The 15,210-nt window shown below is 46.8% G+C and overlaps 1 protein-coding gene across 1 annotated transcript in view; it reads left to right on the forward strand.

Annotated features, from left to right (window-relative positions):
- npm1b (nucleophosmin 1b) overlaps nt 1-14,880 on the forward strand; it is a 146,106-nt gene extending 131,226 nt beyond the window's left edge. Inside the window, exons 8-10 of the mRNA XM_072497707.1 lie at nt 3,239-3,349; nt 3,991-4,065; nt 10,459-14,880. Coding sequence (XP_072353808.1) covers nt 3,239-3,349; nt 3,991-4,065; nt 10,459-10,509 — 237 coding nt within the window. The 3' untranslated portion in view covers nt 10,510-14,880. The remainder of the gene's footprint in view (nt 1-3,238; nt 3,350-3,990; nt 4,066-10,458) is intronic.
- Nucleotides 14,881-15,210: the final 330 nt, after the last annotated feature.

The following is a 15,210-nucleotide window of genomic DNA, read 5'->3' on the forward strand; positions in this document are numbered from 1 at the left end:
TTTAAAAAGAGGTGATGGATGCTTTGGTTTTGATCTTCCAGAGTTTGTTACAATCTGGAACAGTTCTCTTGGCTTAGAAGGCAGTAAGCCATTTCAGTGAGGACGATTAGAGAAAAAAGGAGCCAGTTAGCCTGACATGCGAGCAAAGACACAGTGGGACATGTTGTTAGGGCACTGAGAAGATAATATGATTGAACAGAGTCAATGTAGGTTTGTGCAAATGAACAAGAACAGATGATCCTGAAAAATACTCAACAGATTTGGCAGTGGTTGGAGAAAGAAATGAAGTTAATGTTTCGGGTCTGTGACCTTTCATTTGAAACTTGAAAGGGTTCTGAAAGGGAAATGATGTTTGACAAAGCTGTTAGTTTTTGTTTGAGGATATAACTAGCGAGATGGATAAGGAGAAACCAGTGGCTGTATAATAAGATTTCAGGAAGTACTCTGTAAGATGCCACACAAAAGGTTATTTATTAACAATATTATTACTCATGAGATTGTGGTAATGATTGAGGATTGGTTAAGATTTAGATTTATTGTCATGTGTACTGATGTACAGTGAAAAATATTGTTCTTATAGTCCAGGCAGATTGTTCTACGCATGAAAAAAAAAACATATGACATACAATAGATGCACAATGTAAATACATAGACACCGACACCGGGTGAAGCATACAGTGTAGTGCTACAACAGTAGAGGAGATGTGCTCAGTCCATAAGAGAGTCATTCAGGAGTCTGGTAACAGCGGGAAGAAGCTGTTTTTGAACCTGTTAGTGTGTGTTCTCAGACTTTTGTATCTTCTGCCCGATGGAAGAGGTTGGAAGAGAGAATAACTGGGTGGGAGGGGTCTTTGATTATGTTGCCCTCTTTCCCAAGGTAGCGGGAGGTGTAGATGGAGTCAATGGATGGGAGGTGAGTTCGCGTTATGGACTGGGCTGGTCTGTGTTCACTACTCTCTCTAGTTTCTTATGGTCTTGGGTCGAGCAGTTGCCATACCAGGCTGTGATACAGCCAGAATGGATGCTTTCTTTGGTGCATCTGTAAAAATTGGTAATAGTCAATGTGGAATTTCCTTAGTTTCCTGAGGAAGCATAGGTGCTGTTGTGCTTTCTTGGTCGTAGCGTTGACGAGGGTGGATCAGGACAGATTGTTGGTGATGTGTACACAGGAATTTGAAGCTGTATGGACGAAAAACAAAGACTAAGGATAAATGGAATAATTTTAGGGTGAAAAGCTCGAACTGATGCACCAAGGATCAATCTTTGAGCCTCAGCTATTTACAATCTATATTAATGACTTTGAGGACTAAATAAAGTGCCATGGAGATTCACAATAAGTTCCTTGGTTGAGGTGGGTGGTACGGTAGCACAGTGGTTAACACTGTTGCTTCACAGCTCCAAGGTCCCAGGTTCAATTCCCGGCTTGGGTCACTGCGGAATCTGGACATTCTTCCCATTGTCTGCGTGGGTTTCCTCCGGGTGCTGCGTTTTCCTCCAACAATCCAAAGATATGCAGGTTAGGTGGATTGGCCTGTGTCCAAAAAGGTTAGGATGGGTTACGGGGATAGGGTGGAGGTGTGGGCTTAAATGGGGTGCTCTTTCCAGGGGCAGACCTGATGGGCCAAATGGCCTCCTGCACTGTAATCTGAGGTGATTACCATATGAAGAATGATTGAGTAAACGAGGCCAATATTCCCTGGAGTTTAGAAGAATGAGAGGCGATCTCATTGAAACATCGAAGGGCTTGACAGGATAATGCTGAGATAGTGGCTGGGAAGGCAAGAACATGGGATCATAGTCTCAGAATGAGAGGCTGACTGTTTAGGACTGAGATGAGGAATTTCTTCTTTCAGAGGATTGTGAATTTTTGAAATTCTCTATCTCAAGAGAGCTGATGGTAAGTTGTTGAGTATATTCAGGACAGAGATTTAGATTTTTAGGTATGAAGCAAATTAAGGGATGGTGCAGTAAGGTGTTGATGTGGAAGATCAATTGTGACCTTGTTGAATGGGGGGGAAACCAGGCTGGAAGGGCCAATTCATAGAATCGTAGCGTGGTTACAGCACAGAAGGAGACTATTTGACCTGTTTTGTCTGTGCCAGCTCTTCCGAGAGCAACTCTTCCAGTCACACCCTCTGCCCTTGCCCTGTTGCACTTTTTCTCTCTTCAGATAATTATCTAATTCTCATGAAAAACCACCTTGATCGTACACTCAGTCTGTGCATTCCACATCCTAACCATTCACTACATTTAAAAAGCTTTTTCTTATATTGTCCTTGATTTAAGGCGGATGGTAAATGAACTAATGTCCTCTGGTTCTCAACCTTTCTGCCGATGGGAACAATTTCTCTCTCCACTCCTTCAGATGCTCCATGATTTTGAGCGCAACTATCAAGCATCCATCCCTTCAACTTTTTCGAAGAAGAATAACTCAGCTTCTCCAATCTATCCATACAATTGAAGTCCCTCATCCCTGGGACCATCTCGAACCAAGTGGCCTGTTCCAGAGTTTATTTCTTGTCATCATTCACGACGGCGCGTGTGGCCTCCTGTGCTTCAGGATCCTGAGACTGTTTTGAGGAAAGCTGTTTGACAACTGTGGTAGTATGCATTAGGGGTCATGTGGGACTGTGCAGCCATGATGTCATTGGCTGACAGATCCCGGGTCCTGGTTGGACGTTGACCTAGTATAAGTACCTGGAGTCCTCCCCGGAGGCAGTCTACTACCGAACTGCGGGGGAAACAGTCACGCTGAATAAATCCTCATTGACTTCACTCTATTCGTCTCTCGGAGTCTTTGTGCGCTACAACAACTAAGGCCGTCTTTATGAGGGTCACACAAAGTGGGGAGGAGTTTTAAATAGGCATATTCTGAGGACAAGTAGTCAGTTGCTGCTGTTGTGGGGATTAAGATGTGATTTGTTGTTTTATTGTGGTAGGTTGCAAATTTGGCGCATTCTGGCAAATGCACTTGGAGAACCAGATAGCTAACAGACCAATGCTTCAGAGGAATACAGTGATGTACAGTTGCTTATCTGCTAGACATTAAGGTTATTCATGAAGGCCTAAGCATCTCAACCTTGCCCCCTCGCCTGAGTTGTGGTGATCCTCAGGGTAAATCACCACCAGTCAGCTCTCCCCCCTCAAAGGGGAAAGCAGCCTATGGTCTGGACATTGGCTACTTTACCTTTATTACAATGTGAAGTAAACCAGTGTTGTTTATCTCTTCCTTTGGCAGACCTCAGATAAAAATGGAAAGCAAGATGACAAGTCAAAGCTACTGAAACCTGCCAAGGTTGCACCCACTGTAGATGAAATAAAAACCAAACTGAAGAACATGGTTGAAAAGGTAACCAGTGTTTTATTCAGATGTATTATTTATTTGTTTTGTGGAAATCAGTAATCTTAATACAAAGGCAAATACAATTGGTGCTGGAAATCTGAAATAAAAACCGAAACCATATCCATAGAATCCCTGCAGTGTAGAAGGGGGTCGTTCGGCTCATCGAGTCTGTACAGACCCTCCGAAAGAGCACTCTACCTAAGCCCACTCCCCCACCCTCCCCCACCCTATCTCTGGAACCCATTGATCATTGCCAGTCCACCTAACCTGCATATCTTTGGACTGAAGATGGTGGAAGGATACAAAATATTGCTGTTTCTCCCTCCACAGATGATGGCAGACCTGTTGAGTATTTCCAACATTTTCTGTTTTTATTTACCATAACACTCATGTGGGACAGCAGGATCCCTCCGCCAACCCCTTCTGCTCTTTCTTCCTCACTTTCACTTTGATGCAATCCTGCCTGTGCAGCCCCCACCACCACCACACCACCTACACGCTCCTTGGTGCACATTTATTATGGGACTTTCGCCTTTACTTTTATTGACTATATATTGGCAGATTATGTTTTAATACAAATCTTATGCCATTCAGTAAAATGTGAAGACATCCTTGCCACAATAAGATGGTGTATTCTTGCTTCCCAGGGGCAGCACCTACCGAAGACGAAACAGAAGTTTCAAAACTTTATAAAAAGCTCATTACGATTTGAAGACCTAAAAGTAAGTACCTGAAGCATTCAGATGAAAATTTGAGCAAGGAGAATATCATGGCAGTACTAAGGGAATATATCCAAGGGTTTGCCCACTTGAGTCTATATGGGTAGAACTGAAAATAAGAATGATGTGGAGATGCCGGCGTTGGACTGGGGTGAGCACAGTACGAAGCCTTACAACACCAGGTTAAAGTCCAACAGGTTTGTTTCGATGTCACTAGCTTTCGGAGCGCTGCTCCTTCCTCAGGTGAATGAAGAGGTCAGCGCTCCGAAAGCTAGTGACGTCGAAACAAACCTGTTGGACTTTAACCTGGTGTTGTAAGACTTCGTACTGAAAATAAGAAGGGAGAGATCACTTAAATAGGATTGTACTACAGGCCCCCAAATAGTCAGCGGGAAATTGAGGAGCAAATATGTAAGGAGGTTACAGATAGCTGCAAGAAAAATAGGGTGGCAGTAGTTGGGGACTTTAACTTTCCCAACATTGATTAGGACAGCCATAGCATTGAGGGGCTTGGATGGAGAGAAATTTGTTCAGTGTATTCAGGATGAATTCTCATTCAGTTTATGGATGGCCTGACTAGAGAGGGGGCAAACCTTGACCTCCTCTTGGGAAATAAGAAAGGGCAGGTGGCAGAAGTGATGGTGAGGGATCACTTTGGGACCAGCGACCATAATTCCATTAGTTTTAAGATAGCTATGGAGAATGATAGGTCTGGCCCAAAAGTTACAATTCTAAATTAGGGCAAGGCCAATTTTGATGGTATTAGACGGGAACTTTCAAAAGTTGATTGGGGAGAGTCTGTTGGCAGGAAAAGGGATGACTGGTGAGTGGGAGGCTTTCAAAAGTGTGTTAACCAAGGTTCAGGGTAAGCACATTCCTTTTAGAGTAAAGGGCACGACTGGTAGAAGTAAGGAACCCTGGATGACTCGGGATATTGAGGCCCTGGTCAAAAGGAAGAAGTAGGCATATTGCATGCATAGGCAGCTGGGATCAAGGGGATCCTTGAAGAGTATAAAGGTTGTTGGAGTAGAGTTAAGAGAGAAATCAGGAGGGCAAAAAGAGGACATGAGACTGCTTTGGCAGATGAGGCAAAGGAGAATCCAAAGAGTTTCTACAAATACATAAAGAGCAAAAGAGTACCTGGGGAGAGAGTAGGGCCTGTTGAGGATCTACAAGGTCATCTGTGTGTGGATCCACAGGAGATGAGTGAGATCCTAAATGAATATTTCTCATTGGTATTTACTGTTGAGAAAGGCATGGGTGTTAGGGAACTTGGGGAATTAAATAGTGATGTCTTGAGGAGTGTACACATTACAGAGAAGGAAGTGCTGGAAGTCTTAAAGCACATCAAGGTAGATAAATCCCCGGGACCTAATGAAATGTATCCAAGGATGGGAGGAAATTGTGGGTCACCTCGCAGAGATGTTTGAATCGTCGACAACCACAGGTGACGTGCCTGAAGATTGGAGGGTAGCAAATGTTGTGCCTTTGTTCAAGAAGGGCCGCTGGGAAAAGCCTGGGAACTACAAACTGGTGAGCCTAATATCTGTGCTGGGTAAGTTGTTAGAAGGTATTCTGAGACAGGGTCATCAGGCATTTAGAGAGGCAAGGACTAATTAGGGACAGACAGCATGGCTTTGTGAGTGGAAAATCATGTCTCACCAATTTAATTGAGTTTTTTGAAGGAGTAACCAAGAAGGTAGATGAGGGCAGTGCTGTTGACATTGTCTACATGGACTTTAGCAAAGCCTTTGATAAGGTACCGCATTGCAGGTTGTTGCATGAGGTTAAATCTCATGGAATCCAGCATGAGGTAGCCAATTGGATACAAAGTTGGCTTGTCAACAGAAGACAAAGGGTGGTTGTAGAAGGTTGTTTTTCAAACTGGAGGCCTGTGATCAGCGGTGTGCCTCAGGGATCAGTGCCGGGTCCACTGTTATTTGTATTAATGATTTGGATGAGAATTTAGGAGGCATGGTTAGTGAGTTTGCAGATTACACAAAGATTGGTGGTATCGTGAACAGTGAAGAAGGTTATCTAGGGTTGCAACAGAATCTTGACCAATTGGGCCAGTGGACCGATGAATGGCAGGTGGAGTTTAATTTGGATAAATGGGAGGTGATGCATTTTGGTAGATTGAATCAGGAAGGAACCTACTCAGTTAATGGTAGGGAGTTGGGGAGAGTTACAGAACAAAGAGATCTAGGAGTACAGGTTCATAGCTCCTTTAAAATGGAGTCACAGGTGGACAGGGTGGTGAAGAAGGCATTTGACATACTTGGTTTCATTGGTTAGAACAGGAGTTGGGAGATCTTGGGCGGGATTCTCCGACCCCCTGCTGGGTCGGAGAATCGGCGGGGGGTGGGGGGGGCGGCGTGAATCCCGCCCCCGCCGGCCGCCAAATTCTCCAGCACCGAAAACTCGGCGGGGGTGGGAATCGCGCCGCGCCAGTCAGCGGGCCCCCCCCGCCCCCGGCGATTCTCTGGCCCACGATGGGCCGAAGTCCCGCTGCTGTCATGCCAGTCCCTCCGGTGTGAATCAAACCACCTCCCTTACCGGCGGGACTGGTGGCGCGGGCTCCAGGGTCCTGGGGGGGGGGGCACGGGGCGATCTGGCCCGGGGGGTGCCCCCACGGTGACCTGTCTCGCGATCGGGGCCCACCGGGGGCGGGCCTGTGCCATGGGGGCACTCTTTTCCTTCCTCCTCGGCCATAGCCCACGCGATGGTCAATGCGGAAGTGACCCTGCGCATGCGCGGGGATGACGTCAGCAGCCACAGACGCTCCCGCGCATGCGCGGACTTCCGCCTGCCGGCGGAGTCCCTTCGGCCCCGGCTGGCGTGGTGCCAAAGGCCTTTCACGCCGGCCAGCGGTGCGCCAACCACTCCGCCGCGGGCCTAGCCCCTCAAGGTGAGGACTTGGCCCCTTTTGGGCGGCCCGACGCCGGAGTGGTTCCCACCACTCCATCCCGCCGGGACCCCCGCCCCGCCAGGTAGGGGAGAATCCCAGCCCTTGTTGAAATTGTACATTACTACGGTCACACTTGGAACACTGTGTGCAGTTTGGTCACCCTATTACAGAAAGGATATTAAATTAGAAAGAGTGCAGAAAAGATTTACTAGGATGTTACCAGGACTTGATGGTTTGAGTTATAAGGAGAGACTGGTAGACTTTTTTCCCTGGAGCGTCAGAGTCCAAGGGGTGACCTTACAGAGTCTATAAAATAATGAGGGGCATAGATAAAGTCAACATCTTCTCCCAAACGTAAGGGACATGGGTTTAAGGGGAGAGATCCAAAAGAGTCCAGCGTGAGAGTTGTTTCACACACAGGGTGGTGAGTGTCTGGAACGAGCTGCCAGAGACCGTAGTAGAGGCGGGTACAATTGTATTTTAAAAAGCATTTAGATAGTTGTATGAATAAGATGGGTAAGAGGGATATGAGCCAAATACAGGCAATTGGGACAAGCTTAGTGGTAAAAACTGGGCAGCATGGACAAGTTGGGCCGAAGGGCCTATTTCCATGCTGCAGACCTCTATGACTCTTAAGATTTAGTGCCATGGACTTTTGTGTATTAATTAGCTAGTCATGGTACGGGTGCACAGTGGCCGGAAGCAGGCTTGGGAAGGGGAAAATTGACCGATGCTCACACTCCTTGTATGTAAGACATAGGAACAGCATTAGGTAATTCAGCCCATTGAGTCTGCTCTGCCATTCATTCATGGCTGATAATTAATGTGTGGACAAGAGGATAGAACAAGATTTTGATTGTGATGCCTCCTCTCATTCGGACAAATAGCCCAATAATGCTCACTGTCTAATGCGGGAAATGGACATGAGCAAGGTTCCAGATTGCTGCTGGTATTCTTTAATTCCAGTAGCAATCAGTTCCTTGTGGTGAATTGGGGAGACAGACTCATCATCGAAAAGACTTTGTGTAGGTAAGTAACCCATCTTAGCACTAGGTATCACCAACAGGACCCCTCCTTACTCATCACTGACAGGCACTGACCCAGAGCGTTCCTCCTGTCCCATCACTGACAGGTACTGACCCAGAGAGTTCCCTCTGTCCCATCACTGACAGGTACTGACCCAGAGAGTCCCCCCTGTCCCATCACTGACAGGTACTGACCCAGAGAGTTCCCTCTGTCCCATCACAGACAGGTACTGACCCAAAGAGTGCCCTCTGACCCATCACTGACAGGTACTGACCCAGAGAGTCCCCCCTGTCCCATCACTGACAGGTACTGACCCAGAGAGTCCCCCCTGTCCCATCACTGACAGACACTGACCCAGAGAGTTCCCTCTGTCCCATCACTGATAGACACTGACCCAGAGAGTTCTCTCTGTCCCATCACTGACAAGTACTGTCCCAGAGAGTTCTCTCTGTCCCATCACTGACAGGTACTGATCCAGAGAGTTCCCTCTGTCCCATCACTGATAGACACTGACCCAGAGAGTTCCCTCTGACCCATCACTGACAAGTACTGTCCCAGAGAGTCCCCCCTGTCCCATCACTGACCGGTACTGACCCAGGGAGTCCCCCCTGTCCCATCACTGACAGGTACTGACCCAGAGAGTTCTCTCCAGTTCCATCACTGATAGGCCCCAGTGGAAGGGGCCATCTGTCCTAACATGCTCTCGAAGAGTTGTATGTGCTTCAATCAAATTACCTCATTCCTCTAAGCCAGTGTTCTTCAAACATTTTTTCCGGGGACCCATTTTTGCCAACCTTCGGGACCCAACCCGGCGACCTTCACGACCCACGCCGGCCGACCTTCGCCACCCTTGCCGGCTGACCTTCGCCACCCTTGCCGGCCGACCTTCGCCACCCTTGCCGGCCGACCTTCGCCACCCTTGCCAGCCGACCTTCGCCACCCTTGCCGGCCGACCTGCGCGACCCTCGCCGGCCGACCTGCGCGACCCCCGCCGGCCGACCTGCGCGACCCCCGCCGGCCGACCTGCGCGGCCCCCGCCGGCCGCCCTGCGCGGCCCCCGCCGGCCGCCCTGCGCGGCTCCCGCCGGCCGCCCTGCGCGGCCCCCGCCGGCCGCCCTGCGCGGCCCCCGCCGGCCGCCCTGCGCGGCCCCCGCCGGCCGCCCTGCGCGGCCCCCGCCGGCCGCCCTGCGCGGCCCCCGCCGGCCGCCCTGCGCGGCCCCCGCCGGCCGCCCTGCGCGGCCCCCGCCGGCCGCCCTGCGCGGCCCCCGCCGGCCGCCCTGCGCGGCCCCCGCCGGCCGCCCTGCGCGGCCCCCGACCTGCGCGACCCACCATTTTCTCTTACCTTGCTTGCTGCTGATAAAAATGGAAGAAATCGTTTTGGCTCCCTTTGGCCCTAGTACACGCTCCTCTAATGGAACCTGTTGGATGAAGGTGAAGCCTTCCGATGTGAGAAAGTATGGAGTCTCCACCTGTCCAAAGTTCTGCATTTTTTTCCATAAAATTTTATTAAATAAACCCCCCCCCCCGAACTTGTGAAAAAAAAATAAAGTGAATAAAATAAATGAAAAAAAAATTAAATGAATAAAATAAATGAATAAAATGAATTCAAAAAACCCAAACTTGTGAAATAAATATCTGCGACCGTTTAAAAAAAATAGCGCCCGCGCGCCAGATCATCGTGCGCGTATGCGCAATTCGGCTGAATTTGATTTTACCTGTTCTCAGCCATTTTAAAGGCCGCTTGCAGCCGGCGTTGTTAAAAGCTGGCTGCTGCGCGGGCATTTGCGCGATCGGGAGCGCCGCGAAGGACGACTCCGCGACCCTCCCAACACCCACCTGACACCCGCCCGCGACCCAACCGTGGGTCGCGACCCCGAGTTTGAAGAACACTGCTCTAAGCTCTGGAGAACATAGACCCATTCTACTCGATCTCTCTTCCGAGGAGGTTTCTTATTTCCAGGAACCAATCCAGCGAACATTCATTGCACCCCCTCTAAGGCAAGAACTGTGATGCACCTTGTCCTCTTGTCCCAGTATATTTGAAACAATAATCAGTAGCTAATACACAGGCACCTCTCTGTCATCTCAGCACGGGTACACTACATTTCTCCAGTCTATTCTCCTGCCTCAAGTGCCCTGGTAATGAGAAGTCAGCCTTCTGGCTTTTTTTCTGTAACTCACTGAGCAGAACTACAGATGGGTGTCCACGGTGCAGTTTAAGATCAACTTACATCCTGTACTCCACCACTGTAGGCTCCATAGCTGAGCAGTCAGTTGGCTCTGTTGATTGCTGTGCAGTGATTGGACATGTTAATACAGCCACCTCTGAACTCCACTCTTAGCGACATCAGTTCAGTGTAGAAACATTCTGCATTTGCCGCCATGTGCTATATTTTACACCTGTGGATGTGGAAGGAGATGTGGGCTGTATTTCTCCTTTAACATCATTCTCTTTGCTTGCAGATGATTGGCCAGCTGTGGGCCTGGGGACAGGCATTGAAGCAAACCAAATGAAGGGCACATGAAAGCTGCAACGGGTTATTCTAATGGATCACTTGGAGCAGTCGGTGGAGTTTCTGTTTCCTAAAAGTTGTTTGTTTTCTTGCCAGGTCTTCTGAACACATTTTGTTTTGAGTTGACCGTCTCAAATGTTTTTTCACTTTTAAGAAGCCTGACGACCGCATCATGTGAGGCTTGTAGATAGCGGGTCTGCACAATCCTTTTAAAGGATTGCATGGAGCGAGTCCATTCATAACGACTTGAAATCTGAAAACACTGGAAATGTGCAGCAGGTGTGTAGTATGTATAATATGGTAGTTTACCATTTTAAACATTTGGAGATGAATCAACAATTTAAATATTAACCTTTCTTGTCTTCTCCCGTGAATGCTGACATGCCTGCTGTGTATTTTCAGCACTGTCATTGCAGATGTATAATATTTGGAGTTTTCTTTTTAATTTCATTGGTTATGTAGTGCAGCAGCCAATAAAATCCATGGAACCCAAAAACAAAACAAAGTAACTTTTTTCTTAATTCAAGTATTCCAAACTCCACAAGCCCGTAAGATTTTCTCCTCGTCGTAATTATAACTGTCGCCCCAATTTACACACACCACCTGGAGTGCTGTAGAGAGATCAGTCCCAGGTTTGTGACCCTGGTCTGTTGGCTTGGGCGATCTTTGCTGTGTTGCAACCAATGGCCTGTACTGTGCAATCAAGGGACGGGGGATAATTGGTCCAAGTTCCTGCTGTTGACTTGAAAAGATGCGGATGAGATTATAAAATGGTTTGTTTATCACCTCAGAATTATTGGAGCTTTCTATTCCCAAAGCAGTTTGTTGTAGGATCTTCTGTTAAACATATTTTGTTGAGCGAAAACACCAACTCCAGAAAGTCTGCTGACAGCAGTAACTGGATGGGAAGACGGTTCCCATCCCCCCAAAAAATTTTGCAATGCAAAATTCCTCTCTGAACATTGCCTCGATAGAGGTCGTGAATGGTGCTATATAAATGCAAGCCTGCCTTCACCCCATGTCTTGCAGCACAGTGTAAGCGGGTGCCTGTTGATCGAGGACTGGATCAACATTGCTTCTGATACTTTCTGCACCGGAACCGAAAGTGGTATTCTTATTCAGTCAAAGGCCTATTGCCTGGAATGTTTGTCTCCATGTTTTGACTTGCACCACTTTATTTATTTATTTTTAAAAATTTAGAGTACCCAATTCATTTTTTCCAATTAAGGGGCAATTTAGCGTGGCCAATCCACCTACCCTGCACATCTTTGTGTTGTGGGGGCGAAACCCACGCAAACACGGGGAGAATGTGCAAACTCCACACTGACAGTGACCCAGAGCCGGGATCGAACTTGGGCCCTCGGCGCCGTGAGGCAGCAGTGCTAACCCACTGCGCCACTGTGCTGCCCTAGGCTTGCACCACTTTTAGATTTCTTTCCCTTTACATTCTGCCAGTTTTCATCCCACTTTCTTTCCTTTTCATCCCCTTGTCCCTGAAAATGCGAATTCATGGTAAGACGATACTGTACCCAGAGACTGGTAACCCTCCAGTGCTTGTTCCAAATGGACATTCTTTATTTGCATCTAGATGGTATCATTGGCAGACTGTTCAACTGTAGGGGACATCATACTGCAACTCAAATTTCTCCTAACCTGAGCTTTGGACTAGGGCACTTTTTTGGGCAGGGGTTGTCAGATGGCTCAAGAGCAGGAATCTGTACCTTCGCGGGAAACGATTGAAGTGCTCCTGTTATGTAGCTGATATCAGATGACGAGGCAATGACCATTGGATTGAACCCTGGACCATCATGGCCTTCACCTGACAAGCTCAGTGCCAAGTGAAGCAGTGTTTTGATTCAGCTTTAAGTATTTTCTTTTTTCAAAGTAGCCTTGGGGAGACGGTCTGTGTGGTATCTTAATGCTGGTACAAAGACTAGTTAAGCTTGTATGATTACTGTGCTTTTGCATGGTAAATCCCCTTATTTTATTGAGAATAATTACTTTGAATTAGCATTTCTTCTTAAAAAGAGAAGGCTACGATCAAATTACCAGGCAGCACCTCAGAAGGTTTTGATATGGAAGAACATTACACACTATGGAATGTGTCCAGGAAAGATCATTATGTTTGAATGCCAACAGCATAGCATAAAAGAGAATCAAGGCAATTCGGTTTCAGGCCACAAAGGGCGACCACAGTCTATCTCTGTCTTTTCCATTTACTCCGATTCTGACTGACTTGCTGTATATTTCTAACATTTTCATGTGTTTTTTTTATTTCAAACTTACCGTTTTTCTTTTTTCATTCATCTGTTGCCGCTGGGATGTTTTTGCAATGCAAATTTTATATACCCATCGTTGTGCTTGAGCAGATTGTAGGTGATAGCACTGGAGCAACTGGAGCAATATCAGAGAGCATCCCATAATGTTATGTTGCTATCCCCTCAGGTGGAAATATGAGATCCCATGGCACTGTTTAAAGAAGGGCAAGAGAACCCTGGCCAATATCTATTCCTCAACCAACGTCACTGAAGCAGGATATCTGGGCATTTATCTTATTGCTGTTTGCTGGGACGTTGCCGTGTTAAATTTAGCTTCTTTATTTGTTAGCAACACTAAAATAATCAAACTTCAGGAATCCTTGGTTGATTGTAAAGCAATTTGGGATGTAGTGAAAGGCACTTTAATAAATGTTAAGTTAATTCTTTCAGTTAGGCAGAGGATAGTGTTGTTGAACCATGGAAACTGCGGGGGAAGGGAATCCGCTTCCCTGATACATCTGCCTACCATCTTCACATTGGAATAATCTACTCCAATCTCATTTTCCTGTACTTTCCCCAATCCTTTGATAAGTTTCCTCTTCAAACACCTATATTCTGTAGGCACCAGTGTTAATGTAATTTCCCTTTGTATTGATAGCATATCTTGCAACTGCACCCTTTATGATCTGTACAGTAACATAACTAAACAAGAATTCAGTTGGTGTAGTAGATTACTGCTCTCGCTCTCAGGTAATGGGATGAAAGACTCCTGCAGGGGCTGGTTTAGCACACTGGGCTAAATCGCTGGCTTTTAAAGCAGACCAAGGCAGGCCAGCAGCATGGTTCAATTCCCATACCAGCCTCCCCGAACAGGCGCCGGAATGTGACAACTAGGGACTTTTCACAGTAACTTCATTTGAAGCCTACTTGTGACAATAAGCGATTTTCATTTCATTTCATTTTGGTGTTGGCTGGAAGATCTCCAAGTGAAAAGTGAACGCTCAGCCATATCCCAGTCAATAACTGCACACTCCCAGCAGAGAATGCCAATAGTTGGGCATCGCTAGAGCATTGTTATGGACAAGAAGCTCAAGATTGTATATGACGTGGGAATGGTTTAATATTTTTTCTTTGCTGTCTTTTCTGCTGTAGTCACTCGGTGACACATTTTTCTTCCCCGCCCACCTTGACGGTATTGGCCCACTGCAGGGGTTTTGTTTTTGCAGGCACCCTTTGCATCTAGATATCTCACCCAAGTCACCACTCGTTATGCTTGAGCTTAGAAATCAAGTGCTGGCAGTCACGATTTGGCCATTGAAGCAAAATAACATCATAGCCTGGCCTGATAGACCACAGAGCTGCCCAGCCCAGAATTGCCAAACTAAATCCAGAGGTGCGAAGGATTTCCCTTCTCCAGCTGCCTCACTCTAATATAAGGACATGTATGCTGGAGAGAACAGACAATTCTACAGTTTGCATATGTACCCATCATCAGAATGAAAATTAATTGTTAACAGTTAAGGTGGAACCTTCCTCCGGACTCCTGTTCCAAAAGTTATGGAGATGTCTTCAGTTGCAGAATAGAACAACCCATGGTATATAATGCTGGCATTATCCCAATAGTGTCATTTTGTGTCTCTGTTAATGCAGTATTCATTACCTCCTCAAAGCCACATCCCACCTGTGGCAGTGATTTGCCATTAAATTAATGGAAGGAGCAAAACAAATGTAATATCTGGGGAAAGAGTCCGGAATTGGGACTAACTGGAGCCAGCTCCGATCCAGTGGGCCAAATAAACCCACTCTCTGCTCTAGTTATCTATGGTTCTGTCAGTGTAGCCTCGAGCACCAGTGAAATGGAGGCATTCAACCTTCGTTTATTTGTTTATGTTAATGCTGAAATAAATATTGCAGTACTGTTTGTGACTGGAGAGCCAACAGCAGCAACGGAACCAGGAAAATGCTCCCTGGTAGTGCCAGGTGTCACTGTTGTAAATGGTTTACCCTTCCTGCATTGCTTCATGTCTGAACGCAAGATATCTTTGTAAATAGGAGAACTAGTTTCATTCCTGTATGTGGTTCTATGAATAAAGAACAGACTTGTTTACTTATAACGTGTTCATTTATTTTTATGCAATCTCCTATCTGGGTGTCTCATCCATTATGTCCTTTTCAGGAAGAAAGTCCTTGTCCTGTGGTACCTTACATGTGCTTGACTGCTCTCTGAAATGCTCCAGCAAGCCGCTCAGTTGAATCAAGCTGCTGTAGAAAAGTTGAATAAAATCTGAAGGGCTAGCCAGCAACAATCTAAGCACTGGTAACGGTATACACAGCTCAGTCACAGAATCACCAGAAAATACAGTGCAGAAGAGGCCCACTGAACCTGCACCAAGACATGAAAAACACATGGCCTACCTACCTGCATCTCATTTGCCAGCACTTGA

This window comes from Scyliorhinus torazame, chromosome 3 (assembly GCF_047496885.1).
Source record: "Scyliorhinus torazame isolate Kashiwa2021f chromosome 3, sScyTor2.1, whole genome shotgun sequence".
Taxonomy (NCBI): domain Eukaryota; kingdom Metazoa; phylum Chordata; class Chondrichthyes; order Carcharhiniformes; family Scyliorhinidae; genus Scyliorhinus; species Scyliorhinus torazame.